This window comes from Schistocerca piceifrons, chromosome 5 (assembly GCF_021461385.2).
Source record: "Schistocerca piceifrons isolate TAMUIC-IGC-003096 chromosome 5, iqSchPice1.1, whole genome shotgun sequence".
Taxonomy (NCBI): domain Eukaryota; kingdom Metazoa; phylum Arthropoda; class Insecta; order Orthoptera; family Acrididae; genus Schistocerca; species Schistocerca piceifrons.
In genome coordinates, this window is record NC_060142.1 from 278,654,283 (window position 1) to 278,672,802 (window position 18,520).

Sequence of the window (18,520 nt, forward strand, 5' to 3'; positions counted from 1 at the left end):
TAGCAAAGATGACACAACTTTGTGCCACAGTAGCTAAGATGTGCAGCTCGATACATCTACCAGCAGAATGTTGTACTGTGACTGGTTTGACTGGTACAATGAAATTCTCGGATATTTTAGGTAGCAACTCATATATGCCAGAGAAAGAAGATAAGCAGGTGTTAAAATACTACTTAGACAATGAGTGGACATCACTTAGTTCCAGCATGATGGATGTAGAGGAATTATGGGCAAAGTTTACACCTATTGAAATAGTACTCTGGAGAAATATGTGCACTGAAATGACCCTCTGACATTTAATGAAAAAATTTAGAAAATTATTATAAGCAGAGACTATTGCACTCTTAATTTGAAAAAGAATGCAGAAATGTTGACAGATAAATTAGTTGTGTGAAGCACACAACAACTTCCACCATAATACCTTAGCAAAAGGTCTTTCTGAGAATCTGAGGAAATTCTGAGCCTACATACAATCACTAAGCAGGTAAAAGGCTTCTACCTAGTCACTTGTCAACCAGCCTGGTGTAGTAACAGAGGAAAGCAAAAGAAAAGCTTAAGTTTTTCATTTTTAAGACATTGTTTACTCAAAAGGATCATGTAGACATACCATTTTTTGACCATCACACATACTCCTGTATGGAGGAAATAGTAAAATGCATCCTTCGCGTAGAGTAGCAACTGAAAGAGTTAAAAACAAATAAGTTGCCGAGTCAGGGTGGAATCCCAGTTCAGTTTTTCAGAGGGTACTCTATGACATTGATCCCTTACATAGTTTGTATTTACCTCGAATCTCTCACCCAGCGCTAAGTCACAAGTGTCTGGAAAAATGGACAAGCGACTCCAATATACGAGGGTTGGAACTTTAATAGTGGCAACTATTTATTTACAGCTTGTACAAAATAGATCCGTGTTTCAAAGTTTTACTGACCTTCAAAATAGTCACCAGCATTGTGTATAACCTGTTGCCAGCGATGTGGAAGTCGTAGAATACTCTTAGCAGTGCCAGTTGTGTTAACGGTTCAAGCAGCATGGTCTATTGCCCGACAAATTTGTAGCAGTTCTGAAGCAAAGGCTGTGAAGCGTTACCTTCAGTTTAGAAATCGAGTTGAACTCACGGGGGCTTAAGTCAGGGGAGTGCAGTAGGTGGTATAGCACTTAGCAGCCCCAGTCAAACAAATCTGTAACAGCTTGCACTGTACGTGCTTGAGCATTGTCCTGCAAAATGACGGGTCAGGTCCTGCAGAAAGTGTCATCACTTCTGTCTCTTAGCTGGTCATAGGTTGTGTTCCAAAAATGTGGGCTGTCATCATTTTGAAGGACAAGAGTATTCACAGCATATAGATGTAAAAGGAAGGGCAGCACTTAGTCATGAAGAATGCTGGAATAAAAGTCCTGCTTCATGTCCACAGTAATCTGGATGAGTGATTCCAGGACAAAGTATAACAAACTCCCCCAAAGCATCACAGCACCATCTACAGTCTGAACTCCACACACTTTGGGTTTAGTGCCACATCAAGTCATTGGAGCACTCAGGGTCTAGGATAACTTGAACAGAGGTAAAAATGGTTCCACTTAGCTACTGTGCAGTTTCTGTCTCATTTGGCCCATTGAAGACATGCAATCTTACAGCCTTCTGTGAGGTACCTGACTACAAAAGTCCATTACATGCAGTTCACTTTGCAATGTTTGCTTGAAAAATGGTTGAGATGAATCTGCCTTTACTGACAGCACTAATTCATATCAGGTTTGAAACCAATTGTGACTGACAAGGTATGACAGTCATCTTCAGTCCCCTACCAGTCATGATCTTTTTATGACCACAGTTTTTACACTACATTACATGGCTGTGACTGGTACACCATCCCTTACAGACATGTGGGACAGTCCATGTCAATACATCAACAAATTGGGCGACTTAATTTACAGTGTGATCATGGGCAAGTCCAAGTATAAATGTCATTTCTGCAAGTCATTACATTAGGTTGGTTGATTGGTTTGTGGGGGTTAAAGGGACCAGACTGCTACGGTCATCGGTCCCTTTTTACAACAAAAAACTAAAATCACCCACAGAGAATAAAAAACGAACAACAGAAAAGACGGCAGACGACACAGGACAAGAAAGACTCAGACAGAGATCAGACAAAACAAATTAAAATCACACAGTGTGTGACAGTGGTTGGCCGACCATAGAGAGAAAAAAGGAAAAGCCAACCACCGAGAACACATGAAAAACTCAGTCTAAAATCGTAGGCCAAAGGCCAGAATCAAAACAAAAAGGACATAAAAAACACTCAGATTAAATGATAAAAAAAAACTTCCCAAATAAAACGCAAAACTAAGTCCACCATGGCACAGTCATCTGTTAAAACGGCAGGGAGCATGTCAGGCAGTGCGAACGTCTGCCTGAGCACAGTTAAAAGTGGACACTCCAATAAAATGTGGACCACCATGAAAACGGAGCCGCAGCGACATAAAGGTGGGTCCTCACATTGCAATAGTTGGCCGTGCGTCATCCATATGTGCCTAATGCGCAGCCGACAGAGGACAACAGACTCCTTGCGAGAGACCTGCAAGGAGGAGCGCCACACACCGGTAGCCTCCTTGATGGCCGGAAGTTTGTTTCGTGAAGGCAGGGCGCAACATTCAGTGTCGGAAAATTCGAAAATTTTGCGGCGTACAATCCCTCGCAAATCAGTCTCCGGGAGGCCACCGTCCAGAGATGGTTTACTGGTGGCCTCTTTTGCCAGGCGGTCTACATATTCATTACCGGGTATCCCAACGGCCGCAACGGGCAAGAGAATGCAGGGACTCCTGGATAGCCATCACCAGACGAGAACGAGGGAAACACTGGTCGATAGCTCATAAACTGCTCAGGAAGTCGCTACAGATAATGAAGGACTCACCTGAGCAGGAGCGGATATACTCTAGGGCACAAAAGACGGCGACCAGCTCAGCAATAAAAACGCTGCAGCCAACTGGCAACGAATGTTGTTCATAGTGGTCCCCTAGAGTCAGAGCATAACCGACACGACTAGCAACCATTGAGCCATCAGTGTAAACAATGCCATAGCCCTGATACGTGGCCAGGATGGAATAAAAGTGGCGGCGGACGGCCTCCGTAGGGACTGAGTCCTTTGGGCCCTGTACCAAGTCGAGCCGAAGGCAAGGGCGAGGAACACACCATCGGGGTGTATGAGAAAGGGGCCCGGAAAGGAGGTGGAACAGGGAAAGCCCCAAGCCCGGAAAGAAGCTCTTTGACGTGGACCGTGATCGTACAACCTGACCGGGGCCGATCTTCTGGCAGGTGGACGACCAATTGCTGGAACAGAAGACGATAATTTGGATGCCCGGGCAAGCTAAAAACATGGGCAGCATAAACGGCCAGCAAACATTGGCGTCGTAACCACAGTGCAGGGACACCTGCCTCCACAAGTATGCCATCCACAGGGTTGGTCCGGAAGGCACCAGTGGCAAGTCGCATCCCGCTGTATACGAGTGGGTCCAGCACACGCAATGCAGAAGGGGATGCCGAACCATAAGCCAGGCTCCCATAATCCAGGCGGGACTGGATTAACACCTGGTAGAGCCGTAAGTGGGTAGATCCGTCGGTGCCCCAGCTGGTGTGGCTCCGGCATCGCAGAGCATTTAGATGCCGCCAACACATCTGTTTAAGCTGCTGAATATGAGGCAGCCAAGTCAACCAGGCATCCAAAACTACACCCAAAAACCTATGTGTGTCCACCACAGCAAGAAGTTCGCCGGCAAGATAAAGCTGCGGCTCCGGGTGAACAGTGTGTTGCCAGCAGAAATGCATAATGTAGGTCTTGGCAGCCGAAAACTGAAAGCCATGCGCTACAGCCCAAGCCTGCGCCTTGCAGATAGCGCCCTGAAGCTGACGTTCAGTGGCTGCAATGACAATAGAGCTATAGTACAGGCAGAAGTTGTCAGCATACAAGGACGCTGAGACAGACGTTCCCACCGCTGCAGCGAGCCTGTTAATTGCTATTAAAAACAGGCAGACACTTAAAACAGATCCCTGTGGCATCCCGTTCTCCTGAATTCAGGAGTAGCTATGTGAGGCTGCGACTTGCACGTGGAAGGTTCAGTGCGACAGAAAATTTCGAATGAAAATCGGCAGTGGACCACGAAGACCCCATCCATGAAGCGTAGAAAGGTGCTGACGGTGGGCAAAGGCAGTACGGATGGCCGACTCCAGGCTCACCAGATTGTCGGCGGCAGAGCGGCCTTTACGGAACCCACCCTGAGACGGAGCCAGAAGGCCCCGAGACTCCAGTACTCAATTCAAGCACCGGCTCACCATCCGTTCAAGCAACTCACAAAGAATGTTGGTGAGGTTAATGGGACGGTAGCTGTCCACCTCCAAAGGGTTCTTGCCAGGTTTCAAAATGGGGATAACAATACTTTCCCGCCATTGCGACGGAAACTCACCCTCGACCCAAATACAGTTGTAAAGGTTGAGGAGGCATCGCCGGAAGTCCACTGAAAGGTGTTTCAGCATGTCACAGTGGATGCGATCTGGCCCAGGAGCGGTATCAGGGCAAACAGCGAGGGCACTGTGAAATTCCCACTCACTGAAGGAACATTGTAGGATTCAGGATGGTGGGTGCAAAATGAAAGGCTCCGACATTCCATCCGCTCTTTAATGGAGTGGAAGGCCAGTGGGTAATTCCAAGAAGCGGAACTTAGAGCAAAATGCTCTGCCAAGGGGTCGGCAATTACGTCGGAGTCAGTACAAATTGCTCCATTCAGTGAGAGCGCAGGGACGCTGACAGGGGTCTGATAGCCATAGAGGTGTCGAATGTTGGCCCAGACCTGCGATGGAGTGACATGGAGGCCAATGGTGGACACATACTGCTCCCAGCACTCCTGCTTGTGTTGGCGGATAAGGCGGCGGGCTCGCGCAGGCAGCTGTATGAAGGCGATGAGGTATTCTATCAAGGGATGTCGCTTGTGATGCTGGAGCGCCTGCCGGCAATCTTTAATCGCCTCAGCAATCTCAGGCGACCACCAAGGCACAGTCCGTCACCGAAGGGACTCAGAAGAACGGGGAATGGCAGATTCTGCGGCAGTAACGATGCCGGTGGTGACCGAGAGAACCACCGAATCAATGTCGTCATTAGAGAGAGGCTCAATAGCGGCAGTGGAGGAGAACAAGTCCCAGTCAGCCTTATTCATAGCCCACCTGCAACGGCGCCCAGTAGACTGACGCTGTGGCAGTGACAGAAAGATTGGAAAGTGGTCACTACCACACAGGTCGTCATGCACTCTCCATTGGACAGATGGTAAGAGGCTAGGGCTGCAGATTGAAAGTTCGATGGTGGAGTACGTGCCATGCGCCACACTTAAGTGTGTGAAGGCACCATCATTTAAAATCGAAAGATCGAGTTGCGCCAATAAATGCTCAATGGTGGCACCTCGACCTGTCGCCACTGACCCACCCCACAGAGGGTTATGGGCGTTGAAGTCGCCCAGTAACAGGAAAGGCGGCGGCAATTGCGCTATCAGTGCAGCCAGGACATGCTGCGGAACATCACCATCCGGTGGAAGGTAAAGACTGCAGATGGTAACAGCCTGTGGCGTCCACACCCAAACAGCAAAGCCTCTAAAGGTGTTTGTAGAGGGACAGACTTGCTGTGAAGAGAGTGAAGGACATATATGCAGACGCCACCAGACACCCTTTCATAAGCTGCCCGGTTCTTATAACAACCCCGATAGCCATGGAGTGCAGGGGTTCGCATCGCTGGAAACCAAGTTTCCTGGAGAGCAGTGCAAAAGAAAGGGTGAAGGCTGATAAGTTGTCGGAGCTCAGCTAGATGATGGAAGGAACCGCTGCAGTTCCAGTGGAGGATGGTATTGTCCATGGCTGAGAAAGGCATGAAGGGACTGGGGAGGCCGTTTACGCCACGTGTTCATTCGCTGCTACCGATTCAGTACCCGCGTGAGTGACATCCATGGCGTCTGAGGGACCAGCGAGATCAAGGTCCTCAGCGGACGCCAGGATCTCGACCTCATCCTCAGACGCAGAGCTCTAGGGTGCGGTGGGGTCGGTGCCACCGCAAGTTCTTTGGCCTTAGAGATCTTTCGCTTGGACTTCTCTCGCTGAACCTTGGGTTTCATCAGCTGGGAAGGCTTCACCGATTCAGTCTCCAGGATGGAGGAGGATCGCAAAGCCCTACGACCAGCCGCTGGTGGGCTTATGCCACTGACTGGCGTCATCCTTCCCACTGGTGGAAGCCTGGGAAGGGAGGGACCCAAGGGAACCCTTACGAGCGAGAGTAGCTGAAGACGTTGGACGCTTCTCTGGCTGAGAGGTGGGGACAGACGTCCCCCATGGGTGGGAGGCTGTTACTCCTGAGGTAGGTGGTGCAGGAGCTACCGGGTGGGTAGAGCCCCCCCACGGGCAAGGGGGCAGGAGCAGTTGTACTGCTCATCGAGCCGGCTGGAAGTCTCGAAACTGATGAGGCTAGCACAGTTGTTGTAGCAGCGGCGTAAGAAGATGTCATTCTCACAGGATGTAGTCTGTCATATTTCCTTTTGGCCTCAGTATAGGTCAGTCGGTCCAGGGTCTTATATTCCACGATTTTGCGCTCTTTTTGAAAGACTTTGCAGTCTGGCGAGCAAGGTTAATGATGCTCTCCGCAGTTGACACAGATGGGAGGCGGGGCACATGGAGTATTGGGATGTGATGGGCGTCCACAATCTCAACATGTGAGGCTGGAAGTGCAGAGGGAAGACATATGGCCGAACTTCCAGCACTTAAAGCACCGCATCGGGGGAGGTATATAGGGCTTGACGTCACATCGGTAGACCATCACCTTGACCTTCTCTGGTAATGTATCACACTCGAAGGCCAAGATGAAGGCACCGGTAGCAATCTTATTATCCTTCGGACTCCGATGAACGCGCCGGACGAAGTGGACACCTCGGTGCTCTAAATTGGCGCGCAGCTCATCATCAGACTGCAAAAGAAGGTCCTTATGGTAAATAACTCCCTGGACCATATTTAAACTCTTATGGAGTGTGATCATTACGGCAACATCCCCCAACTTGTCACTAGCAAGTAACCATCATGACAGGGCAGAGGATGCCGTTTGTATCAGTACAGACCCAGAGCGCATTTGGGACAAGCCCTCCACCTCCCCAAACTTGTCCTCTAAATGCTCAACGAAGAACTGAGGCTTTGTGGATAGAAAAGACTCCCCATCACCTCTCATACAAACTAAGAATCGGGGCGAATAACTGTTACTGCCATCCTGAGACTTACACTCCTCCCACGGCGTGGCCAGGGAGGGGAACGTTTTCGGATCATACTTCTGAGCATTAAATTGAGCCTGAGAATGCTTAGAGTCTGCTGGCGGCTGGCCGCCAGCGAGAGATGATGTACCACACTTCATTGCAGGTCATCCGCCCTGATGCCACCTACTCCGACCAAGTGCCCTCCCCACGGGTGCCACCCGGCCTCAGCAATAGCCACCTGGCAGGATGGCCACTGCCGGGAATCCTGATGCCCCAGGGAGATGGGCATCTACTCCTTGGCATACATGGAGAGTAAACGGCACAGGCATCAGTAGAGCGATCCCTGTGTTGTCAGGGGGCTACAACCAACAGGGTACATGGCGGCCCCACCACAACGGACTGGCTACCGTGCTGGATGTTAGGTGACATGTAGTCCATGGTCGCTGACAGTGCAGAAAGTGGCACTGCACAGTGCAAGGTGGAAAGTGCACGCAGGAATGTATCCATTCCCAAGAGATGGAGAGCGGGCAGGACTGCAATGCAATGCAATGACAAATAAGCTGGCAAAAGGTCTGATCGCAAGATGGACACGATGCACCAAGTAAGGCGCCCTTCCCCAATTGGCATGCTCTTCGGAAAAATTTTGAGATATGGAGGTCAAAGCTGACAGGGGACCATCACTTAAGCCAAAACCTTTGAGACTCCTTTTAGTCACCTGTTACGACATGCAGGAATACCGCGGGCCTATTCTAACCCCCGAACCCACAGGGGGGCGTTACGTTAGGAAGAACTCTGCTCACAGCCGGTAAAATTATCGTTTATTAAAACACACCTGTTTCCATGGCATTAAGCCAGAACATTAGTTGAACCTACATGCTAAAAAGCAAAGTACAGTGTGATCACTTTTTACAGATATTAAAATCAGTCATGTCTAAAATACATTCAAAGTGTTAAAAGATCATAGGCATATCCATAGAGAGAGGCCAGATTGGCAATCAAGGATTGTCAGTGCTCACATGATTAGTCATGGCACATGCAAGTTACGATGTGGAAAAAATCAGGTGGCAGTGTCTTATCAGTGTGACAATAGGGCAGGGCAAGGCAAAAGCGGCCCGCACGAATGACAATGAGAGTCTAGCTGGCTGGCGAAATGGAACCTATCCGTGGTGACAGTGTGACGTCATGTACTTAAGAGTAGGAGGGCTGGGTCACTACTTTACAAGCGAGAATAGTACAGAATTTTACTATCTACTAGCATGTAATCATACAAATAATCAAAATTAGCCAGAATGCTATGGTGCTTCAATTCCAACTGGTTATTTAAAGTGAACTGTACGTTTTCTTTCTTTTTTGTCCAAGAATTTCCACTTCCTCTAATTTATTCAAAATATGGCTTTTTTCCTTTTTTGTGCAGTATTTTTAAATCTTATGAAGGGCTTGCGATGCTGTGCCCCTCTTCGTGTAAGTGCACTGTTAATGCATATTGAGGCCTATTTAAGTTAAGGTGTTCCTGAAATCTTATTTGAAATGACCTACCGGTTTGCCCCATATATTTCTTAGGACAATCATTGTATGTAATGCAGTATATCTGCTCCATTATATTTATTCACCACAGCTTTTTCCTTGTGCCTGAGTTTTTTGCCTGGATCTGAAAATGTAAAATACACTGGAATAATGTTTTCGGATCTCATATGTCAGCCAATTTTTTTGGATATTGCACCCAGATATGGTATTCTATAAATGATCTAAGCATTATAAAATCTACCTCTAACGTGCTATGGAAAGAAAGATTTCTGTTTTTTCAGTATACTTCTATTGACTGCATTAACAAATTCTGGATTGTAACTGTTTTGATATGCTATATACTGTGTAACCTCTTATTCAGCCACTTGAGCTTCTCTGGTAAGGGGCACTTCATACATATGGTTTACCATGGCTCAGAATGCTGTGGATGTGTATGACAAGATCTGTCGTGGTTGGCTTTCAGTAAATATCAGAGTCTATATTTCCATTTTTTACGGTCACTTGGTGGTCCAAAACAGTGAGGCGTCATACTCAGCGCACTGCCCAGTGAACTGTATTTTTTGGTTCAAACTGTTTAGATCCTGAAGACACTTGATACCATCAACATGGTAATAATATTGAAAGTTACTATATCCAGAGATGAAAAATGTTAATGTTAGAATTAGGAATAAAACAAATTTTATTTCTAATTCTAACATTAACATTTTTCATCTCTGGAAAAGGAGATACTCTGTAGATGCACTAGTTTAAAATATTTGAACCAACAAAATTTCACTGCACCAGATTTTTATCTTTGTATCTGATGGTGTAACATCTGAAAACAGGTTCATGTAACAAATAATAAATATTGTAGAATATTGCATCAGTGTTGTTTGTGTTTCATTCATAATGTATAAAATATTCAACCAATAAATGAAACAGTATAATTTATTGGTTATGAACTGCAGATTACAACTGAATAAATTGCAGGAAAGCATGAAATTAAGACCATGGAACCTGGATAAGCTGAAAGAACTAAGAGATCATTGAGAGTTTTAAAGGAAGCAGAATAGGCTAGAGAAGAAATGCAGTATTCTAGGAACATACATGCTTATGGGGCAGATAAATGTTGTATACAGAAAGCTAAGGAAACCTTTGGAGAAAGAGTAAAAACTGAATGGATATCATGAGTTGATGTGGCAAACCAGTACAAAACAAAGAATGGACATGTGAAAAATTGAATGAATATACAGCACAGCTATATAAAGTAAAAAAACTTTAATCAATATTATGGAAACAGGAAGAGAGAGTAGATGAAGATGAGTAGTAGATGTAAAACTGTGAGAATAATTGGACAGATCACTGAACGACCTAAGTCCAAACAAGGTAATTCCAGCAAACAACACTCCCTCAGAATTTCTAAAATATTTGAGAGAACAAACTATGACAAAACTACTTTACCTGGTGTGTAGGATACATGAGACAGGAAAAGTGTATAGAAATATGAGACAGGCAATGTACCACCAAAGTTCAGAAATAAGTAAAAACCCAATAAGAAATAACACGTGTGCTGACAGGTGTCAATATTATCAAACCATCAGTTTAATGACTCATGTTTGTAAAACATGAACACGAGCTGCCTACAGACATTGGAGCTATTGGTATCAAATTGGAATTACTAGTATAAGTTGACTTGGGAAAGATCGGTTTGGGTTCCAGAGTGATGTAAAAACACGTGATGCAATACTGACTGTACAACACAGAAGATAAAGTGATGAACAAGACCACCCCACATGTACAGTATTTGCAGATTTTGTAAACATTTTTGACAATGATGACTGGAATACACCCTTTCACCCTTTGAAATTATGGTTATTTAATACAACTTGTATAATATCCAGCCTGCAGTTGTAAGAGTCTAAAGACATCAAAGGGGGCCAGTGGTAAGAAAGGAGTGAGCCAGGGCAGTTACGTAACCCCCATGTTATTCAATCTATACTATGCACAAGCAGTAAAGGATACCAGGGAGAAATTTGGAAAAGGAATGAAGTTCAGGAAGAAGAAATAAAATTTTACCAATTACATTATAAATTGGACAGAGACAGCAAAGGGTTCAGGAAATCAGCCAAATGGAATGCATGTTGTCTTAAAAGAGGTTACGAGAAGACAGTCTGCAAAATGGAATGAAATCTAATTAAATCAGCTGATGCTGAGAGGAAAAGGTTAGGAAATGAGACACTAAAAGAATTAGTGAAATAGCTGATGATGGAAGAAGTAAATAGGGTATAAAGAACAGACTAGCATTAGCAATAAAAAATTTCCAACTGAGAGAAACAAGTTAACTGCTGTTATAAATTGAAGTATTAGGAAGAGTTTTTTGAAAGTTTTTGTCATGACTGTAGGCTTATATGGAAAAGAAACATGGGCAATAAACAGTACAGGAAGAGAACAGAAGTTTCTCAAATACGGTGCATACGTGGCAAGAGAGTACCTCCCCTCCTCTTAGAAAAAAATATTTACCAGCTGGACTTGCAACCTATCCAGCCAAATGTATCAATTCAGTATCAGTTTGAAGAAAGCCGGAACATGCAAAGGGTACTGACTGAGAGCAAGTGCATCCAGAACGATTTGTAATGAAATGTCACAATAATCTCATCACTCATGCAAAATTAACATGAGCTCTCCCCTCCTAAGCTGCTCTTCCCCCCCCCCCCCCCCCTCCATCCCCCCTCCTTTCCACTTCACCTACACAGCTCAAATCTTGGGTATGGCCTTTTAACTAATGAAGAGGTACATGATGGAGTCAGGGATAAAAGAAATTTATGATGCAGCTTGACTAAAACAACTTTGAACATGGCTGACGTTTGCAGCAACCGTATACACAAATTTGAAAAATATGTAAAAATCTGCCAACCGGTTGCATAATTTTTCTATATACCTTGACCGGGTTTCATCACCTCTAAGGGTGACTTCATCAGAAGAATCTTCTTTCTGATGTCTTTGTACTTTGAGACAGCCTTTAATACATGGGCGGGTAAGAAGCGTACAACTTTGAACATGGCTGACGTCTGCAGCAACCGTATACACAAATTTGAAAAATATGTAAAAATCTGCTAACCGGTAGCATAGGTTTTCTATATACCTTGACCAGGTTTAGTCACCTCTAAGGGCGACTTCATCAGAAGGTAAGGTAATTACCTGTGGTAGGATCTTCTTTCTGATGTCTTTGTAGTTTGAGACAGCCTTTGATACATGGGCGGGTAAGAAGTGTACAACTTTGAACATGGCTGACGTCTGCAGCAACCATATACACAAATTTGAAAAATATGTAAAAATCTGCCAACCGGTAGCATAGGTTTTCTATATACCTTTACCAGGTTTCATCACCTCTAAGGGTGACTTCATCAGAAGGTAAGATAATTACCTGTGTTTAGGATGTTCTTTCTGATATCTTTGTACTTTGAGACAGCCTTTGATACATGCGTGGGTACGAAGCGTACAACTTTGAACATGGCTGACGTTTGCAGCAACCGTATACACAGATACAAAGAAGATCCTAAACACAGGTAATTACCTTACCTTCTGATGAAGTCACCCTTAGAGGTGACGAAACATGGTCAAGGTATATAGAAAACCTACACAACCAGTTGGCAGATTTTTACATATTTTTCAAATTTGTGTATACGGTTGCTGCATAACGTCAGCCATGTTCAAAGTTGTACGCTTCTTACCGCCCATGTATCAAAGGCTGTCTCAAAGTACAAACACATCAGAAAGAAGATCCTAAACACAGGTAAATTACCTTACCTTCTGATGAGGTCATCCTTAGAGATGACGAAACCTGGTCAAGGTATATAGAAAACCTATGCAACCGGTTGTCAGATTTTTACATATTTTTCAAAATTGACTAAAACAGTTAATTTCGTAAAGGAGAAAGTGTGAAGTGTAAGGGGAAGATTCTTAAAAAAATATGTTTTGCTGTTATTTGTATGAATGAAAAAAATGAAAAACATTATGAAACAACATGGCACAGAAGAAGCACAAAAGGTAAGTTAGGAAAGGCTAGTGACCACCTGCAGTCTATTAGTTGGGTCCTGGGGAAATTATGTACATAATGCGTGTAACCCATTTGTGAACACAGCTCAAGTGTTTAGGATCCTCACCAGACTATGGGAAGATACTGATGCAATTCTGAGACTCTTTGTGAATGTATTACTGCTTGATTTGATCAGTGAGAGAGTATTATACAAATGATCTAATAAATTAGAAGGGAATCCTTCAAGGAAAGAAGAGAATGTTTCAGTGAAATGTCTCTGTGGAAGTTTAGAGACCAGCATTTATGACAGACTGCAGAACAATTCTAATGGTTTTGATCTTCATCTCTTTTTTTCCCTCAAGCCTTACAAAGTACCATCAACCATGCTCTGTATAGTTGCTTGCAAAGAATGGATACATATGCAGAAATTTATGTAGAATAGTGTAGAGAATAAAGTTAACATGCATGCTTACCTCTAGTATTTTTTCTGGCAACTCTCGAGGTGGTGCAGCAGGTGACATGCTATCAAAAAGTTCCACTTCAGTCAGGTCTACACTATTATAGTTGTCTTTCAGGTAACCATATGACTGCAAAAATAATTGCCTCCAATAAAATAAATATCTTTTTTTTTTACATAATACACTAATGTTTCTGAAAACTGAAAGACCCAGAAAGGATGACTCAGATGAACACATATTTTAAAACAGTGTGAAACAAATCAAGGTGGAGGGCATCCAAAGTCTCTGACAAGACTCTTAGAGTAAATAAATACTATTTTCTTTCCCTTTTTGTAATTTATTTTCTGACTATAATTACATAATGAATATCGTATCAAAATTATGTCGCAGACTGTGTTTTCCAAACTTTTATTATTCAGATTAATTCAAAGTTTTCTTTTTCTCATAATGTGATTACTTTTGCCAAGGAAATTTTATTTTTGCATAAACCTTTATATCCAAAATTTCACAGTACAGGGTGCTCTGAAAGCTTTGACCACACTAATCATGTTCTGCTGGAATGCCAATGTAAAAATTTGATTTACCCTAATGTGGTATAATTTAGAATTTATTTCAATCTATATATATGACAGTGTATAAAAAAGAAATAATGAATATACTTAACTTCTACCCCTAAACCTAGTATCTGATAAATACACATTTCAGAAGGAATAACAATTACTGAGAGGAACAAGGACAAGCATGTTAATTATATGGTATTATGTTATTAAATAAAAGTATGTGACAATAAACTGTACAAAATAAGTCTATTTAAAAAATTTGGTCATTACCTGTATAAATCTACAATAACTTAGACTATATAACAATCAAGAAAGAAGGTGGGACAGGGGCAGTTGCTCAGTTGTTGAGAGTAGAGTCAGGGCACAGTAGAGAGAGTCCTCTGTAATTGTGTCTGTTGAGATGAGCATTGGACAACTCATTACACACAGTTTGTAATGTGCCTGTAATTTTGGGTTTTTTAATAGTACTTGCTACTAAGTTAATTGTAATTTTGTTAAGGTTTGGTGAAAATCTTTACAAATTCTCAAATTATGTTTCTGTAAAAGAATGAATGTTTTGAATGAACTGTAACTGTTTCCCTGTGTTGGTTATCTGACATCATCATTGTTATGAATGGATGTCAGAAAAATACAAAGACTATAAAACATTAATTTTAGTGTGTTTAGAAACCTTCAACAAGGACAGTGAACTATTGAATAGTATAAAATTGCAAGCTGATTCTCTTCATCACTCTTGTCTGCTCTCAGCTTGAATTCCATCTCTATTATTGTTGATGGAATGTTGAACCCTAATTTTCCTTTCCGTTTACTGTAGACAATTGTGACCTGAAGCCAAATTGCTGTTCACTAAATTTTGTTTTCTTTCAATATTGTTATATTTTGCTTTATGTATGCAATTTTCTATTATTGAGGATTATGTACCAGTAGTATAACTTTATTTTTAAGACTTTTCGAAAAAATACTTACGTTTACAGTTCTCTTTGTTAGTAAATACAATGACCTTGACAGGTATTCTGGTCTGCAATGGAAATACCTCAAAACTGCATATACAATATGATTATACTAAGCCCAATTATGGATGTGTGTCCTCATTTGGGACTAAAAATAACTTCTCAACAAGGCAGAAATTTTTGCACAATTTATAATGCTTGTTCCATCTCAGCTTATTGCCAAATGAACAGTCCACAGATAATTGCATAGGATGGACATTGCAGGGCAGAGATGCATGCAATACATCCATCCTCACTCCTGCCTACAAAGTGAACTAGTTGCAGAGGATGATGAAACACCAGTGGTGCTGCCAAGGACTATGAATGCGTTAACAGGTCAGACAATTCAATTGCCTACCTGTGCATGAATGATGTATAGCACTGAGTTCATCAAAGCCCTAATGGAAATTTTCAGGAGAACACTGAGCAAAGGGTAATGGACATGCGGGGACCAAGCAGCAATCGGTATTGTAATTGTAAACTGTCGAAGCCGCTTTGGCAAAGTACCGGAACTTCAAGCGCTGATAGAAAGCACCGAAGCTGAAATCATTATAGGTACGGAAAGCTGGCTGAAGCCAGAGATAAATTCTGCCAATATTTTTACAAAGGCACAGACTGTGTTTAGAAAGGATAGATTGCATGCAACCAGTGGTGGCGCGTTTGTCACTGTTAGTAGTAGTTTATCCCGTAGTGAAGTAGAAGTGGATAGTTCCTGTGAATTATTATGGGTGGAGGTTACACTCAACAACTGAGCTAGGTTAATGAATGGTTCCTTTTACCGACCTCTCGACTCAGCAGCATTAGTGGCAGAACAACTGAGAGAAAATCTGGAATACATGTCACATAAATTTTCTCTGCATGTTATAGTCTTAGGTGGAGATTTCAATTTACCAGATATAGACTGGGACACTCAGATGTTTAGGACAGGTGGCAGGGACAGAGCATCAAGTGACATTATACTGAGAGCACTATCTGAAAATTACCTCGAGCAATTAAACAGAGAACCGACTCATGGAGATAACATCTTTTGACCTACTGATAACAAACAGACCTGAACTTGTTGACTCTGTAAGCGCAGAACAGGGAATCAGTGATCATAAGGCCGTTGCAGCATCCCTGAATATGGAAGTAAATAGGAATATTAAAAGAAGGGGGGGGAGGTTTATCTGTTTAGCAAGAGTAATAGAAGGCAGATTTCAGACTACCTAACAGATCAAAACGAAAATTTATGTTCCGACACTGGCAATGTTGAGTGTTTATGGAAAAAGTTCAAGGCAATCGTAAAATGCGTTTTAGACAGGTACGTGCTGAGTAAAACTGTGAGGGACAGGAAAAACCCACCGTGGTTCAACAACAAAGTTCGGAAACTACTGCGAAAGCAAAGAGAGCTTCACTGCAAGTTTAAACGCAGCCAAAACCTCTCAGACAAACAGAAGCTAAACAATGTCAAAATTAGCATAAGGAGGGCTATGCGTGAAGCATTCAGTGAATTCTAAAGTAAAATTCTATGTACCGACTTGACAGAAAATCCTAGGAAGTTCTGGTCTTATGTTAAATCAGTAAGTGGCTTGAAACAGCATATCCAGACACTCTGGGATAATGATGGCATTGAAACAGAGGGTGACATGCGTAAAGCTGAAATACTAAACACCTTTTTCCAAAGCTGTTTCACAGAGGAAGACCGCACTGCAGTTCCTTCTCTAAATCCTCGCACAAACGAAAAAATGGCTGACATTGAAATAAGTGTCCAAGGAATAGAAAAGCAACTGAAATCTCTCAACAGAGGAAAGTCCACTGGACCTGACGGGATACCAATTTGATTCTACACAGAGAAAGTGAAACAACTTGGCCCCATTCTAACAGCCGCGTACCGCAAGTCTCTGGAGGAACGGAAGGTTCCAAATGATTCGAAAAGAGCACAGGTAGTCCCAGTCTTCAAGAAGGGTCGTCGAGCAGATGCGCAAAACTATAGACCTATATCTCTGACACCAATCTGTTGTAGAATTTTAGAACTTTTTTTTTTTTTTTTTTTTTTTTTTTTTTGCTCAAGTATCATGTCATTTCTGGAAACCCAGAACCTACTCTGTAGGAATCAACATGGATTCCAGAAACAGCAATTGTGTGAGACCCAACTTGCTTTATTTGTTCATGAGACCCAGAAAATATTACATACAGGCTCCCAGGTAGATGCTATTTTCCTTGACTTCTGGAAGGCATTTGATACAGTTCCGCACTGTCGCCTGATAAACAAAGTAAAAGCCTACAGAATATCAGTCCAGCTGTGTGGCTGGATTGAAGAGTTTTTAGCAAACAGAACACAGCATGTTGTTCTCAATGGAGAGACATCTACAGACGTTAAAGTAACCTCTGGCGTGCCACAGGGGAGTGTTATGGGACCATTGCTTTTCACAATATATGTAAATGACCTAGTAGATAGTGTTGGAAGTTCCATGCAGCTTTTCGCGGATGATGCTGTAGTATACAGAGAAGTTGCAGCATTAGAAAATTGCAGCGAAATGCAGGAAGATCTGCAGCGGATAGGCACTTGGTGCAGGGAGTGGCAACTGACCCTTAACATAGACAAATGTAATGTATTGCGAATACATAGAAAGAAGGATCCTTTATTGTATGATTATATGATAGCGGAACAAACACTGCTAGCAGTTACTTCTGTAAAATATCTGGGAGTATGCGTGCAGAACGATTTGAAATGGAATGATCATATAAAATTAATTATTGGTAGTGCAGGTGCCAGGTTGAGATTCATTGGGAGAGTCCTTAGAAAATGTAGTCTATCAACAAAGGAGGTGGTTTACAAAACACTCGTTTGACCTATACTTGAGTATTGCTCATCAGTGTGGGATCTGTACCAGGTTGGGTTGACAGAGGAGATAGAGAAGATCCAAAGAAGAGTGACACGTCTCGTCACAGGGTTATTTGGTAAGCATGACAGTGTTACAGAGATGTTTAGCAAACTCAAGCGGCAAGAGAGGTGCTCTGCATCGCGATGTAGCTTGCTGTCCAGGTTTCGAGAGGGTGCGTTTCTGGGTGAGGTATCTAATATATTGCTTTCCCCTACTTGTACCTCCTGAGGAAATCACAAATGTAAAATTAGAGAGATTCAAGCATGCACCGAGGCTTTCCGGCAGTCGTTCTTCCGGCGAATCATATGCGAGTGGAACAGGAAAGGGAGGTAATGACAGTGGCACATAAAGTGCCCTCCGCCACACACCGTTGGATGGCTTGTGGAGTATAAATGTAGATGTAGAAGCTCTTCTGAAGGCATTTTAATACTCCTGAAAATTAATCTTTGACATTATACTTTGGAATGTCCTCAGTGGAATACAAATTTGAGAAGATGTTAAAGTTAATCACCCATCAATTGCAGTGTAGTTGGACAATGTCCTTTTTCAAAAGTTAACTAACAGAAAAGAGACACCTCCCTCACTCTCTCTCTCTCACACACACACACACACACACACACACACACACACACACACACACACACACACACACACACACACACAAAAAATTAATCCTTCAGAGACAGTTGTCAGAGATAGTGCTACCCTGTCTTTAGTAGTAGTATGGGTTAATTGCCGCCTTTTGCAACTGTAATAAAAGTCTTATTAAGACCAGATGCATTTTGTTTTATTTTAAAGCATCTTCAGTGGTTGCTGCAGCAATATGGTGTTTTCTCTTACAATTTTGTTTTTT

General features: G+C 42.9%; 1 protein-coding gene across 3 annotated transcripts in view; it reads right to left on the minus strand.

Moving 5' to 3' along the window:
* Positions 1–18,520, minus strand: part of LOC124797945 (voltage-dependent calcium channel subunit alpha-2/delta-3-like) — a 314,695-nt gene that overhangs the window by 100,679 nt on the left and 195,496 nt on the right. For all 3 annotated transcript variants that reach the window (XM_047261087.1, XM_047261086.1, XM_047261085.1), the window contains one exon: positions 13,270–13,383. In XM_047261087.1, coding sequence (XP_047117043.1) covers positions 13,270–13,383 — 114 coding nt within the window. The remainder of the gene's footprint in view (positions 1–13,269; positions 13,384–18,520) is intronic.